The 15,765-nt window shown below is 44.7% G+C and overlaps 1 protein-coding gene across 2 annotated transcripts in view; it reads left to right on the top strand.

Annotated features, from left to right (window-relative positions):
• Window positions 1–15,765, top strand: part of FLT4 (fms related receptor tyrosine kinase 4) — a 148,140-nt gene that overhangs the window by 89,182 nt on the left and 43,193 nt on the right. For both annotated transcript variants that reach the window (XM_054976285.1, XM_054976286.1), the window contains 3 exons: window positions 370–524; window positions 3,955–4,117; window positions 8,483–8,624. In XM_054976285.1, the coding sequence (XP_054832260.1) occupies window positions 370–524; window positions 3,955–4,117; window positions 8,483–8,624 (460 nt within the window). The remainder of the gene's footprint in view (window positions 1–369; window positions 525–3,954; window positions 4,118–8,482; window positions 8,625–15,765) is intronic.

Raw genomic sequence — 15,765 nt, 5'->3', positions numbered from 1 at the left:
AGTATCAGTATTTTTTTTTATAAATGAATAGGTAAGGAAGACTGATTCTACCTGACTGTGCTTTGTGTAACAGTGCATGTTGGATATAAAATTAGAGGCAATATAAGCCCTTGAGTTCTTACTTTTTTCATACAAGTGGCAGTGGATTGTCACAGAGGCATTAAAAGGCAATGATCAGTTCATCCACCTTTTGATAGAGTTTTTCTTTTATCCAGTAAACATACATTCTGTATCCTTTGGCTAAAAATTACTGACTGAGGACTTTTAAGAAAAGACTTCGACCTCATTGGTCAAAGTCCTGGGATTGCCTTTCAGAAGGAACATGCTAATAACTTTCTCTTCTCTTCCTCGCTCTCTGCTTCTGCCCAGGTTTAAAGATGGAAAGTTAATTTCCAGCAGACAATCTCAATATTCCATGCAGATCAAGGATGTGGCAGAGCAGAACTCTGGCACTTACACATTAGTTCTTAGGAATGAGATGGCTGGCCTAGAGAAGCACATTAGTCTCCAGCTGGTGGTCAACGGTAAGATTTGAAAAAGAAGGGAAGTCTGGAGTTACTTGTGAAGCCTAATAGTGGTTCATACCTGATAGATGTAGTCCATAAAGATGTCTGTGAACTAGAGCAAGCTCAGTTGGTACAACTCTCATTAGATGCTTCCCTGAGGGATGGTGCGGGTGACTCTCTCTCCCCATTGCATCCCTATCACCAGAGGGCTCAAATGTGGGAAAGTGGATAGCCTGGGTTACACTACCCTGGGCATCTCTAGCCTTCTTCAGGATGTGATCTTTTCCTCAGGATGACATTCCCTGCTGATCCTTCCTGGACTGTGTGGGAGCCTTCCTTTTATCCTTTCTTCCCTGATTACCTACCCTGCCTTTGAAGGCCTCACTCCCAGCACCTGGGCCAGCAATACCCTCCACTTCTGGGACCACCCCTAGCATGCCTCTCCTGAGCTCTCATTGACTTGGGGGCCTGCCTGCAATGGTGTCAGCTCTGACCCTTGGCCTCTGGCCACTTCTGCCTCTGCCTTCCACCTCTGAGTCCCCATTCAGCCCTCCTCTTCACAGTTCCTGTGCTTTGCTTGCTATTGGGCCATTTTTACATATCTTTATATCGTGCAAAACTCATGGAATGAGGGCGTGTTCGTGGCGCGATTTCTGATGTCACCCCATCATTTTCATGGTGCGATGACATCAAAAATCGTGCCATGAAGGTGCCTCATTCTGTGAGTTTTGCATGATATAAAGATATTGTGAAAATGGCCCTGCTTTGGGGGTATTGCGATGCAGTGGGAGCTGGTTTGGTGACTGGAGCTACTCAATGGGGCTCTTGCGTCAGACATGGATGGTTCGGAGACATTCGCCCCTGCCCCTCTTGCATCAGTGCTCCCTGCTGATACTGCCTGGGAGTGCCTCATGGCTGCACCTTTCACTGGGCTTTGGCCCAATGGCCTACATTGGTCTGACTCTCCTGCAGGCTCCCCCGTGGGGTGAGTTTGGGGCTAACTTGTCCCTGTGTGAGCTGCCAACAGTGGCAAGGAGAGAGGGGTGGCAAAGTTGGGGGCACTGGATCCCAGACACTCTCCTTCCATCTGCAGTTTCTCTGTCACTTCATACAAGATACAAAATTGGCAGAATCAGGGCAAGCTTAAGGTTTTTAGTGTGCAGATAGGTAAGGTAGTAGACAGAGTGGAATACCTCGATTCAGTTCAGTTCAGAGTTTATTGCGTATAGACATAGGCAGTCACAAAATTACAAAAAACCCATTACATAAGATAAAAATTAGGTAAAATACAACTATATACAATACAGATTTACCAAATAGTGGGGAAAATTCCATTAAAACAGACATCGATTAAAACCATCAATCAATAAATTAACTGTAAGTTCAGGTAACACCCTCTTTCTTTACTGCATTAGACCTTATTTTCATAGCAGCAAAGGCAAAAAGTGAAACTGTATATAAAATGTAGACTAGATCCTACCATTCTTAGCGCTGAAGATTTTACTGTTTCCAAATGAGTGTTCCAGTTTAAGGTCTCTCTAAAAGTAACACCAATATACTCAAAAGAACTGCATTGACTGATTCAAAACTTTGCCAAACTATGTAAGTTTCTTGTGGCCATGGGCCAATCTTCCTCTCAGGTATCACCCAGAGGATACATATAGCTGCCGCTGCTAAATGTCTATTTGTTCTTTATTCCTTATAAAAGTGGAGACCTGCAAGGGCTTGCGGGGGGACATCTCATATTCCTCTCTGAAGCTATCTGAAGAAGGGAGCTTTGGCTCTTGAAAGCTTATACCCTGAAAATCTTATTGGTCTCCAAGGTGTGATTAGACTCAAATCCCTAGTTTGGGTCTGTAATCCTTCCTCTAATATAGTCTGTCTGAGGTAGAAATAAAATCTTTCCCTTCAAAAGCTGGAGAGAAACTGATTTTGATTGAGAAAACATACACTTTTTAAGTCCTGTTCACCCTGATCAGTTTGTGATGCTTGACTTATGGGAGGCAATTAAGGGTCTTTAATGGAATCTATAAGCCCCATCAATTTGCCCCCCTCAATAGCTGTAATACCCAATGGGCAGCTACAAAAAGAATGAGGGCGGGGGGGAGGTGAGATTCCATGACCGCCTTTTAATTTGAGTCTTTTCAGATTGTGCAACATTTTCTGAAGGCATGACATTCATTTCAGTGAATATATAGCACAGAGGAACTGAAACAAACTGAAATGACAGTAGCAGACCGCTGTATCAAGACAGAGTTGTTGGCAAATCTTTACAAAGCAGGGGAGGGGAAGTGGAAGCAGACCCATTTCCTCACTCATGCATTCAGTACCTGAAGCTGCCTTTTATTTTAATAAGATTCCCTCCATTTGTTTCTTATGACAGTGGAAACCCTCGCTGAAAGAAAAACTGCTTTTAAAAGTGCTCAGGCAAGCAATCACAAGTGGGGAAGGTTTCAGTTCTCCCTCCTTCATTCCTGTGCTCCCTTCCCACTTACCATACTTTGTATAGATTTAGCCTGATCCAAATTGGATCATGTCACCATCAAGTCTAGGTTGGCCCTCAAGAGCAGCAAACCAGAAGGTGACGTGTGAATGGGAGCAATTAAGGGGTTTCATTAGGACTAAATTATCTGTAGTTTTATATCACCATGATGTCAAAATATTGGAAAGGATTGAAATATGCAAGAATGCCTGGAGCTAATCCAGAACTTAAGTTTTTAAAAGAAATAGAAGACACTCATGTGCTTCCAAAGTATCTGATTTTTTTTAAAATTAAGAATTTTATACCAACAAAACTTACAAAACTTAAAGTATCTGATTTAAGCTTATGCAACTTTGCCTATCACATTCAATATTTAATTTCTAAAAAGAAAGGTGCCATGATGTTGCATACAACATGGTTTGATTATTGAGCTCTGGTTTGTTCATAGGAAAAAGGGGAAGAGATGAGAGAAAGAATGGCTTGGGCAAGTGGAGAGTTATCATTAGGGTGCCATTCTCCCACCCGGGACGGGAGATCCCCTGATCCCACTCCCCCCCCCACATCCACTTACTTGGCCAGCAGGGGGGCATGCTCCCCGGGGTACCCCCCCCAGCAGTACAACGCACTCCCTCGCCCACAGCGGCCCGATTCGAGCCAAAACATGCCCTCTAGCAGGCCTGTTTCAGGCCGAAATGAACCCCTTGGTGAGCACGGGAGCACTTCCAGGCCACCCTTTGACCAACATGATGATGACACTTTGTGGAAGTGACATCATCGCGAAAGCTGGGAGCATGCACTCAACACACAAAATCAGGATCCAGGCCCATGGCAAGGTAGGTGCCAGTCTCCCAATCTTTCGCTGGGAGAATCAAGGGACTTGGCAACCCTAGTTATCATAGGTAACCCCCCCCACACACACACAGAGTTGTTATTGATAATGCTGATATATTAATATTGTTATTTCAGTTCCTCCACAAATTCATGAGAAAGAAGCATCTTCACCAAACATCTATTCCCGTAAAAGTCGGCAAGCACTCACCTGCACTGTCTACGGTATCCCAGCACCAGAAAAAATCCAGTGGCAATGGAGGCCTTGGACACCCTGCCGGATGTTCTCTCAGCGCAGTCTGTAAGTAGTTTTCCTCCTTAGCCTGGATTCCTAATGGAGAGAGGATGGCCTTGGCATATTTCTTTAGGCCAATGCACATGACACAGATGCTACTTTAAATTAGAGATGGGCACGAACAGCAATACGAAGGGGGGAAAGCCACGAACAGTCCAATCTGCTGTTCGCAAGCAAGCTGCTTGTGAGGCCCTGTTCCCAGCAAACATGTATTCGTTCCAACCCCGCTTCGTGGCGTTCGTCAGCCGTTCGTAAAGCCAGACAGTCTGGCACCTTTCAATCAATTCCCCTGGCAACATAGGCATGGACTGTCTGAACTCTGTCTGAACTCCTTCTGGCTTTCCTTCTGGCTTGTAACCCCTCAAAGCAGCTTCCAGCAGACAGTCCAGTTTTTTCCATGGTAAAAAGAAAATGACAGGAAAGGAAGGGACCCATGGATCATGGCTTTCCCAGGGCCCAATCTCTCTGAAACTTAAGGAGTCTTTGGAGGACAGTGAGGACTATGTCCCCTACAAATTTGGTGGGTATTGGACATTGGGAAGGTCAGTTTGTAACCCCTCAAAGTAGCTTCCAGCAGACAGTCCAGTTTTTGCCACTGTGAAGAGAACATAACATGAAAGGGGGAGACCCATAGATCATGCCTTTCCCGGGGTGCAATCTCTCTGAAACTTGGTGGGGGGGGGGTCTTCAGAGGATAGTGAGGACTATGTTTCCTGCAAATTTGGTTGGTATTGGACATTGGGAAGGTCATTTTGTAACCCCTCAAAGTAGCTTCCAGCAGACAGTCCAGTTTTTGCCACTGTAAGCAGAAAATGACATGGAAGGGGGAGACCCATGGATCATGCCTTTCCTGAGGTGCGATCTCTCTGAAACTTGGGAAGTCTTCAGAGGGCAGTGAGGACTATGTCCCCTGCAAATTTGGTGGGTATTGGACATTGGGAAGGTCAGTTTGTAACTCCTCAATTACCTTCCAGCAGACAGTCCAGTTTTTGCCACTGTGAAGAGAAAATGACATGAAAGGGGGAGACCCATGGACTCTCCTTTCCCCGGCTCAAGTTCAGCTAAGTCTCAAGGGGGCCGTTCTGGCTCCCACGAAACTCCACTTTTCCATACATTGAGCACTATGTGTGCAGTGGTTCCCCATATGTATTGGGCAATTTGAGCAGCTATTTTGAGATCAGTTGTTCGGGGGAGGGAGACAAGTTTCAGTTAATTCATCACCGATCCTTTCCACATGCATACTTAAACCGGGCTTTATGGGTATTCGGTCCATGAGGATCAGATCCACTTTGGGCCTCAGTAATTTCTCACTTGGAGGAGTCAAACCAAAGTGGCGTCTGTTTATTTTGCCTGCTGTAGAAAAATGCTCTATTTCTGCTGAGGGCATTCTGGGGGAAAAAGACACATCAGTTGATTGCCTGAGGAAACTTGCAAGGGTTTATTGTTTTTTAAAGTACCAGTGTTGCAGTGTTGTTGGTTACAATTCTTTTAATTAAAGAAAATACTAGATTGGTAGCTGTTCAACCAATCAGGACTTAGTGGGGATAAAAGGGAGGGCAAAAGGCAAGGCCAGAGCTAGGCCTCACACCGAAGAAAACGTTCTGCGCTTATAAAAAGCCGTGGTTTGACTTCACCTGGAAAAAAAACACATGGGATATGTGTGCAAGGAGAAAAGCTGCAGAAAACCCCAGGGGAAAGGGATTGATTCAGCAGCTGATGCCGCCTTTCTCCCTGCAGAATACAGAAAGTTCTGTGAAGCAGTTTGGAGACTAACGTGGGGTATTTTGGCTGTGTGTACAGAACTCTGGAGAGAGATCAATATAGCATGGGGCCAGAACTGACAAAAAGCTTTGTGCAGGAGAGACCACCGTGCACCTAAAAAAAATTATACATGTGAAAGACATAAATTCTTCACTAGAATTCCAAGCAAAGGAGATTTCACTGCGACTGATTGATAACTTTTAGCACAAATGTGTGGATTTGTGGAGTGTATTATTCTTTAAACACTGAGTAATGTGTGTCTGGAGACAGATTAGTGAGACACTTATTTAACCTTAGAATATATAGCATTATGTGAACTGGCTTTCTCCCCAGTTGCCAGAAGAGAGGGACACCCAAAGCAGGGCCTTAGAAGATGACTGTGGCAGTTGAATAAGTTTGTAAGGGATTAGGCAGCCTTTCAGGTACATTGGTCCTAAGCCATACATGGCTTTAAAGATCAACTTCAGCACTTTGAATTATGCCTAGAAATAGATTGGGATGTAGCTAGGACATGCACCACAGCGGCCGGATCTTTTGCATCACTCTACCTCCAGTTCCAACCTCAAATTACTCCCCACTACCATTTATCAGTCCCTTCTGATCATGCTTATACCAGGATGATACAGCCACTTCTCCTTTCACTACCATAGGCTGTAGATCCTTACGTTGGACAAGGACATTCTCTTCATTTCCAGATGGCTCTCCCCGTTGCTCCACATGACCAGTGCATGGCCATACCTGTCTTACTGAGATGTCACCTGGAGTCTTGACTGTGACCTCCATCTCTTTTCCCTGCCTCTGGTTCAACTCAGCTTCTGCCTGATAAGCATTGGTCTAACTCTGCTGAATGAGTGTCCTTTTGACTGGCTGGTTGGTGGGACCTCTTTGCCACAGATTCAGAAAGAATAATTTCCTTAAAAGCAGAAGATGCACTGAGAGTAGGAACCAAAGTATTCCATGAGTCAGAGCAGAGAAAGAAGCAGCTGGGGGAACATCCCAGCAGAGGGTTGAAACATGGCAGCTGTGATTTTGAAATCAATTGTTAAAAGTATTGCATAGCATTAAAAAGTTATGTTTCACACTTTAGTCTCCTGAGACATAATTTTACAAAGTACAAGCAACAAATAAAACAACCGTGCTTTGCATTATAAAACAATGTGACCTGGTGGACCACTATGTCCGTTTTCAACAAAGCTGCTTTCTGACTTATCTTAGTGAGATTATAGTGTTATTATCACCTCCTGTGCTGACTTTACCCCATTAACCATAGTGGGACTTACTTCTGGGTAAATATGCTTAGGATTGTGCTGTAGATGTCGTGATTCTCAAAATGTGATACAGGCTTCCTCCTTCCAGAAACATAGGCACTTGCTGAATTCCAGACATTCCTCCCAGACTACTTTGTACACGCTTTGATTGGGCTGGGACAGTGCCAGTTTCCCCCTTCCCACTTATTTTAGTTTAAGCCACTATGTCAGTTGAAATTACTCAGAGTCCCTATCATATCCTAGCCAAAAAATTGTTGTTATAGTAATTGTTGTGTGTCCCCATAACTATCTTTTTATCTAAGAGCTCTAGTTGTTGACAGAATAGAAATAATGGAAGAGCTTTCTCTAATCAGGTCAGGGTTCAACATGCACTAATCTGGAGTTTGGTTCTGTTGGGAGTTTGAGGCATGGAGAAATTGTTTGACGTTGTGCACATTTATATATTGCGCTCAGTTATAACTTTAAATAATATCTCTACTCTAAATGGTTAACATGTAAGAATCAAACTATCAGGATGTTTGGGAGGAAATAGATGCAAAGAGACCACCAAAGTAGAGAAGAATGTGAGAGGGGCCATTATTGACCTTGGAGGATGTGGGGTGCCTATATAAATACTGATGCCGTGAATGTACTGTGTGACTCATTGAGGAAAGAAGAGAATTTCCAGTCCCATCAGAGAGCTTTGTAGTCCTGTCACAAAGAAGAAGAGTTGGTGAATTATGACAACTGTCTCCCAAGGCCACAACATTTCTGCTTAGTCCAGCTCCAGAGGATGCAGGAGGCTTCATCATGATTTCCTGTTGTTTACTCAGATACTCCCTCTTGCTATGAGATACACTAAGGCAGTGGAGTTTTCACACACACTCAAGGATATCTAGTCTCTGCATTTTTGGAGACCACTCTAATGTCCAAACAATTGTTTGGGGTCAAAAACAATGAGACAGATTCATAGATTACTTGGGCAAACAGATGTGCTTTAGACCCGATGGTGATTTTTCAGCAGATATCTTTTGATGCATAATCCACCATACCACACAGGATTCTCTCTTCAACTCTTAGATGATTGCTAGCAGATCTAGTTTTGCAAAAAAAATTCCTACATCTCACTTATTCTCACATTGGAAACACAAATCCATATGGCTTTCAAGCTTCAGAACAGTCTATTGCCTACTGTACAACATATTCCAATTGCAAGAATTGGAATTGTTCCCATTCACTTTCATAATAACTATATAATATCCTGTAGTGCAGGTTTCTCCTGCACCCTTCTCAATAGCTACTTTTCCTGCTTATGAGATCTCCTGTTTCTCTATCTCTGTTTTCATGACTTCTGGATAAAAAGTAGCAGACGGAGGGCTGCACAACGCCATCAGCGGGACCGGATGCCTGAATGTAAGGATTGGAAGGATGTTTCACAGCAAGATGCTGTGAACCCCATTGAGAGTATTGACACCTGGACAGAGTTTGTGGAAGGAAGGAACAAGGTAAGGCCATTCCCTATTTCTTTTCTACACTGGAAGTTGGTGGAAGAAAGAGACCTCAAACTCATGAGATGGAGCCTTTACCGAACAAACCAATTTTAGCTTATTTTTAACACAAAGTCAACCTGAGTTGGCTATACCACAAGGTCAGGCAGTTATGCAACTATTTTTGTGCCTCTCCAAATAGAAGTTCACTTTATCCTTTAAACAGTTGCTGAACCGAGTGAGTGACATGTGAGTTTCAATTTGGAAAAACAAGTTCTGTATACTTTTTGCTATATGATGAATTTGCACAGTAAAGTATGCAATGAAATAAATAGTGGAAATTACATGGTGAATCCAACTTCACCTTATAAAACTGAGCCCTATATGATTGTAGGCATTGGCCCAGAGCTGAATCTGAGGGGCTACTGCTCAGTGGTCCACATGCTTTATATTCAGAAGGTTCAAACTAGACATGGGCACGAACCAAAAAAAATTAACCAACCAGCAGATCGTGGTTCGGTGCAGACCACGATCCCGAATTCCCGAAACGCAATGAACATCTCCCGTTGCCAAACCGAACCGGATCGTGGTTCGTGGAGGCCAAAGTGGCAAGCAAGAGCTCTGTCCCACTCCACTGCTCGCAGAAAGTGAAACCCAGTCTGGGAAACCATGGCTATTTATAAGCATGGGTCCCATTCAGCAACACAAGAGGTCTGTGTTTGGCCATCAGAGCTGCCTGTGAGCACCGGCTCCACCCCCCGTGCCGTTCCCGCCCTCCGCCGTGACGGGTCCAGTGAAGGGTAGCTCCCTCTGCCTCCGATATGGGTGGGAGGTGGGGGTTTAAGGCACCCGACGTCCATCTTCCCTCCCTGCTGGGCTCTGGCTTCCCTCTTTCCTTCCCTCTATCTCGCTTTGCCTCCAGTTGCTCCAGCCGCTTCCTCCTCGGCGTCCTTGGGAGCTGCCCTCTTATAGCTCCCTCCCCACCACCTCCACCAATCCTGCCATCCCCCACCCTTCTGTGCCCGCGTTGTCAGCCCGGGTTCGCCCTCCACCTTGTCCTTCCATTCCCGTGGCCAATCCTGCTGCATTTCCCCGCTTCCTGCCTCCTTCCCCCGCCCAGACTCTCCTCCAGCCGCTGGCTGCCCCACCCCCGGATCTTCCTCTCCTGGGCGTGGCAGCGCCTCCACCGGGGCGGGCCCGGCCTCCGCCCGGGCGGCCGGGGAAAGGGCCGTTCCGGCCGGGGAGGCCGCTGGCGGCACTGCCGCCAGCTCAGTCAAGGTGGGCTGCCTCCTCCGTGGCGGTCCCAGCCCTCCTGGCTCGCGGCTCGGCTGCGCCGTGGTGGGTGGGGCCTCCGACGCGGGCCGTGCTGCCGCTGCCATCTTTGCCACCGCTGCCATCTTTGGGGCCTTCCAGCTGGTCCTTGGCTGCATGGGGAGGCCCTCCGAGGGGCCTGGCGTCGTCTTCGCCCCCACTGCCATCCAGGTGAGGGGGCGCAGGTCGGGGGGCGCTGGGGGCCGGGCGTCCCGGCTGGAGGGTGGCACCCATGGCCCTGGCTCCAAGTCCGGCAGTGCCGGACACTGCCTATCAGGGTTTGCAGGGATGACATTGGAGTGCCCATGGCTACAGAACACCCCCTTCCCCCTCCCTCCCCTGGGTGTCTTCTCCCAACTTGTAACTGCTTTGCAGCTCCGTGGTTGGAAGGAAGCCCTGCTGATCAAGGAAAGCTGGGCTTCCATTCGCGTTTCCAGGGCGACAGAAGGAGGGCAGACAGAGCTCAGGCATTCCCCTGGCTCTGTTGCCAGGGGAATAGATTGCTGGTGCCTGAGTGTCTGGATTCCCGAACCGTGCCCGAACGCAACGAACCAGGCCTGTCCCGACCGCTGGTTCATTGGCCGTGGCCAATCACGATCCGCCAGGTCAAGATTGTGCGATCGCCATTTCCGTGGGTTTTTGAGGTTCATAATGCGGTTCGTGCCCATCTCTAGTTCAAACTGCTGCCATTCAAAGTGATACTACAGAGCACAACAGATCAAATATCTGACTAGTATAAGGCAGTTTAATATGATTTGAAGTGAGCTGTGTACAAATATGGCTGTTTGGGGCCTGGGGGTGAGGGTAGGGAGGCTGTCTAGCATGCCTGGACATTTCACAAGATAGCTTTCAAACTGCATATTATATTGACCTCGGAGGCTGCAAAACCAAGAGACCCTAAGCCAAGAGTCAACTACAGAGGTAGGCAAGGCAGGGCTTTGTGGTGAGAAAAAATGGCTTGGCTTGAGAACTAGAAAGTTAGGGATATTTTTCCATTCAAAAATGCTGTCATTTCCTTGCACAAAGAAGAATTATAACAAGAATCCTGACTGCCATATTTAATGTGATTCATAAAATACCTTGCCACCCACATCCTGTATGGTAACCATTCACTGTGCTTTCACTTTTTAGCTGTTTGTAACGGCACTGATTTATCTAGAGGCTGATGACAATAGGAAAGGTGTTACTGAAATATGTGTCAAAAATCAGACTTGTTGAGATAAGGCTGAGCAAATAAGATATTATTCTGACTCCCTTTAGAATTCTTTACAGACTCCTACACAGCTGCTTATCTATGTAAAAATGAACCAAGAAAGTAGTTTCTTTCAAGTAAGATTCCAAATTCTTGAGTTGCCAGATTCCACTCCTGTTTACTACCCTCTGTGAATCAAGACTGACAATATTAGCAAATTGGGGTGGGGGTGGGGAAGGGTGAAACATTTACCTAAACATCTCTTACATGCAAATTCTAGCATAGTATTCTGCGTTCATTTTTTGGTATTATTCTTATAGATGTATGCATGTGAAAATATCAAATTAAAGATAACCATTGAAGAGATAGATTCTCAAGTGTTTGCTAATGTTTACTTTGGAAAAAATCAGATATCAAGAATTTAGGAATGGGAAATCACAATCCACCCTGATTCTCAGTGAGAAAGGCAGACTATAAATATAGTATATAAATAAATCCCTGTAGATAATTAGCAACTCAAAAAATTCCAAGTGAAACTGCCTGAGCAATATTGTGAATAAGTGTTTTTTGTGTGTGTGTGTGTGTTTAGAAGATGTATAGACCATCTCTCCAGAGACCTGCTTGAGGTTGCTCTTTGTGATGACCAGATGAACTTTCTTCCCATATTACTGTCTCTATTTATCTCTGACTCTGTTTATAGTCATTTTGGTAGAGGTACCCATAGCAAGTGCCCCGTGGTGCAGAACAGTAAGCTGCAGTACTGCAGCCCAAGCTCTGCTCATGACCTGAGTTCAAGCCTGATGGAAGCCAGGTTCAGGTAGCCGGCTCAAGGTTGACTCAGCTTTCCATCCTTCCAAGGTTGGTAAAATGAGTACCCAGTTTCCTGGGGGTAAAGTGTAGATGACTGGGAAAGGCAATAGTAAACCACCCTGTAACAAAAAGTCTGCCAAGAAAACATTGTGATGCAACGTCCCCCCATGGGTCAGTAATGACTTGGTATTTGCACAGGGGACTACCTTTACCTTACCTTTACCCATAGCATTAATTATATATTAGCAGAAAACTGTATAAATTTGCACTTTTTTGTAATCCTTTGTGTCCCTTTCCACCAGTCTGTCATTGTGATACTGCTGCCTCGCTTCTCTGTACCATTCTCACCGGTATATCTAGCTGGTTGGTAGACTAACAGTGCAATCCTATGCAGAGTTACTCCAGTCTAAGCCCATTTATTTCAATGGGCTTAAACTGGAGTAACTCTGTTTAGGATTACACTGTAAATGTGCAAAGACACACAACTGAAATTGGTGGGCTTAGGTTGGAGGTTGCATAGGATTTCACTTCTACTCTGCTGACAGGTTTTTAAACTTTACTTATTTATTTTAAACATTTCTATGCCAACTTTCCACCCACTAATTATAATTTTAAAAGTTCTAGTAGACATTCCATAGCACCTAAATGGATAACTGAAAAGACAGAAATATATTATTTCCATATAATGAAGCCAGTCCACAGCCAATAGCTAGATAGCACAGCAACAGCCTCACTTCTAGTTCTGCAAACTTTATTAAAGCAAAAGGGACTAGACATGGGCACAAACTGCATTACGAACGCTAAAAACCCACAAACCGCCTGATTGTCTGGTCGTGATCTGGCAGTTTGTGAGTGTCCAAGGCCAACGAACTAGCGTTTGTAAGAAGCTTGGTTCGTTGCGTCCGTCCGTGATTCGTGAAGCCAGACAGTCAATTCCCTTTGAAACGGAGCTGGGGGAATGCCTGAACTCTGTCTGCACTCCTTCTGTTGCCCTGGAAACCCGAATTGAAGTCCAGCTTACCTTGATCGGCAGGTCTTCCTTCCAACCATGAAGCTGCAAAGTGGTTACAACTTGGGAGAAGACACCCGGGGGAGGGAGGGGGGAGGGGGGTGTTCTGTAGCCATGGACACTCCAATCTCATCCGTGCAAACCCTGATAGGCAGCTCTTACGGCCAACCACAGACCCACAAACCACGAACCCCGAACAGGTTCATCAGCAGGAAATGTTCCTCGCGGTTCGTTAGTTCAGTTTCATCGCCGGCACTGAACCACGAACCGCGGGTTCATTATTTTTTTTCAGTTCATGCCCATGTCTAAAAGGGACAGTTGAAAGCACAGCTTTATTTAGGATTGCCAACCTTGTGGTGGCTGGAGAGCTCCCAAAATTACAACTGATCTCCGGGTCACAGATATCAGTTCCCCTGGAGAAAATGGCTGCTTTGGAGGTTGAAATCCATGGCATTCTATCCTGCTGAGTTTGCTCCCCTGCCAAACTCCACCCTCTCCAGGCTACACCATCAAAATATTCAGGAATTTCCCAACCCAGAGTTGGCAACCATAGTTTTAATTGAGGGGAAGGCTTTGAATCCTTCCCTGTCCCTCCCTCCTTTGCTGTGCCCAGACATTATTCTCCCAATAGAGGTTTCCTCTAGTTTTGAAATACTAACAAGATGGGGGAAAGCAGTTGGAGTAGAGCACTCAGTGGATGAAAAGCAAGGGATGCAAAGGGTTCGATTTCCCCCTCCCGCTTGACCATGCTACATTTTAAATCAAACCCCTGCTCCACATTTTATAGATACCATTCAACCAAACACACTCAGTTTTTCACTCATGGTTCTACTGCTGTCATATCTGATCTGGCCAAGGCGGCCCTGAACAGGAGAAGTTCCAGTGGATCTTATAGTGCATTTCCTCAGTGGAAGAGAATTTTTCTTGCCCTTTCTGATGACCCAGTCAAAGACTCGTCAACATTTAATAGCTGTTTCTTTCCATAATCTCTGTAAGTGCCAGAGGCATGAGTGCTGCTCTATTACTTGCTTCCCGTTCAAGGTGAGAATGTCAGTCACCAATCACGAGTGCATCATAGTGATCTAGGCTAAAGAACAAACAAATGGCTCCCAGTTTCCTAAAGTCACTTCCTGTTTTCATATGCACCTCCAAAATCACGTCCTGTTCCAATGTCCTTGCCGGGAAACAATTTTCTTGTTGTTCTGTTTAAACCTGGATTTGTAATTCAACACCTAAACCAAAAGAAAACCTTTTTCTGAACCTATCCTTATCAAGTGCTTTTGCATCTCAAGACTGAAATTTTACATAGCCCCATCCCCCTTTCTTATTTTCCATTTCTTTCCCTCTCTCACACCTCTTTTCCTATAGTTAAATAACTATAATATCTACTTTTTATTTCCCCTATCATTTGCTAGCTAAGAAGATAAAAATGTAAAGAAAACATTTATAAATATCCTGAAATTCTGACATAACTGTTTAGTTCTTCAGATAGTTATACTCTGGAAAAGGAAGATACTATTGTTGGGGGTGTGGGCTGACCTGGATGTCCCATGTTAGCTCTATCTCATCAGATTCTTGAAAACTAAGCAGGATTGGTCCTGGTTAGTACTTAGATGGGAGACCATCAAGAATATCCAACATTTGTCTGGGTCCAGAATTCCATAAAGGACTTAACTTGTCCTCTGTAATCTGCAATTAACCTAGTATAATTTATTCTAATTCAATGTACTGTGTTTTGTTTCAGCATTTTCTGTAAGACACAAGTTGTCATCTTTATAATCTGTATTTTGTTTTGCCTCAATAAAATCTAATTAAAAAAAAAAGAATATCCAACACAAACCATTACACAAACCAGCTCTGTTTGTCTCTTGCCTTGAAAACCATATGGAGTCACCATAAATTGGCTCTGACTTTATGGCATCTTATACACACATAGAGAAAGGGAAACTAGGTAGCTGTGTCCCTACCTTACCTTTTCATTATGAAGAACTGTATCTGTGAGTGTGGCAATTTAAGCCAGCCTACCTTCTGGCCTTCAAAGCTTCTGGGGTTGCTCCTCATTCTTCATACGATTAGAAAGGTCTCCCTGCTTGTGACGGCAGATTTAAGAACCACTATTTCAATTTAACTGTGGTCAAATCCACATTACTCATTCTAAGTTGCATGTTCCTCGCATTCCCCATGCAATCCCGAGTGCCGGTCACATTACCTCATTAAACAGACGCATTTCATTCGCATTTCTCCCGAATATGTGGTCACAGGTTTTCAACGGGAGTTTCACGGTGGCTGTGAACAGGCCAATGCACAATTTACGCGTTTTTTTAAAAAACCACTCCCCTTCCTGTCTCTCCGGCCGTTCCGAGAGTTTCTATTGGCTGATTCAACTTGCAAGTGCTCCGTAGTCTGCAAAAGACTGTTTTTGACTTCATAGCACTGGATTTATTGATTATGCTGTTTCTGAATCAAATCTGGTAGTTTGAAAAATCATTTTGGTGTGAATCCATCCTCAGAACGGACTCGCGAAACTTCCTTTTTAACTGTTTTTTTATTTTTTTTATTTTATATTACTGTAATATCGAAATTACGAAATATCGAAATAATGACACTCCAAGGAAGTGAAACTTCAGTAAAATTCAGGCACTGAACTATCCTGCATAGGAAATGCCCACGAAAGCTTCCCTCATGCTTCCAAATTTCCAAAAAAGAAACGGGAGAGAGCCATCAGTGCTGTCAGTGGGGGAAAGAGAGGCATCATTATCTTCAATGATGTTTCTTTATAAGGCAAGATCGAAATAACGGAAAAGTGCGCTCAAAAAAATAAAAAAAAATGGGCAGGA

Source organism: Eublepharis macularius, chromosome 4 (assembly GCF_028583425.1).
Source record: "Eublepharis macularius isolate TG4126 chromosome 4, MPM_Emac_v1.0, whole genome shotgun sequence".
Lineage (NCBI taxonomy): Eukaryota > Metazoa > Chordata > Lepidosauria > Squamata > Eublepharidae > Eublepharis > Eublepharis macularius.
The sequence above is the reverse complement of the archived record's forward strand: the minus strand, read 5'-3'. Positions and strand labels throughout refer to the sequence as shown.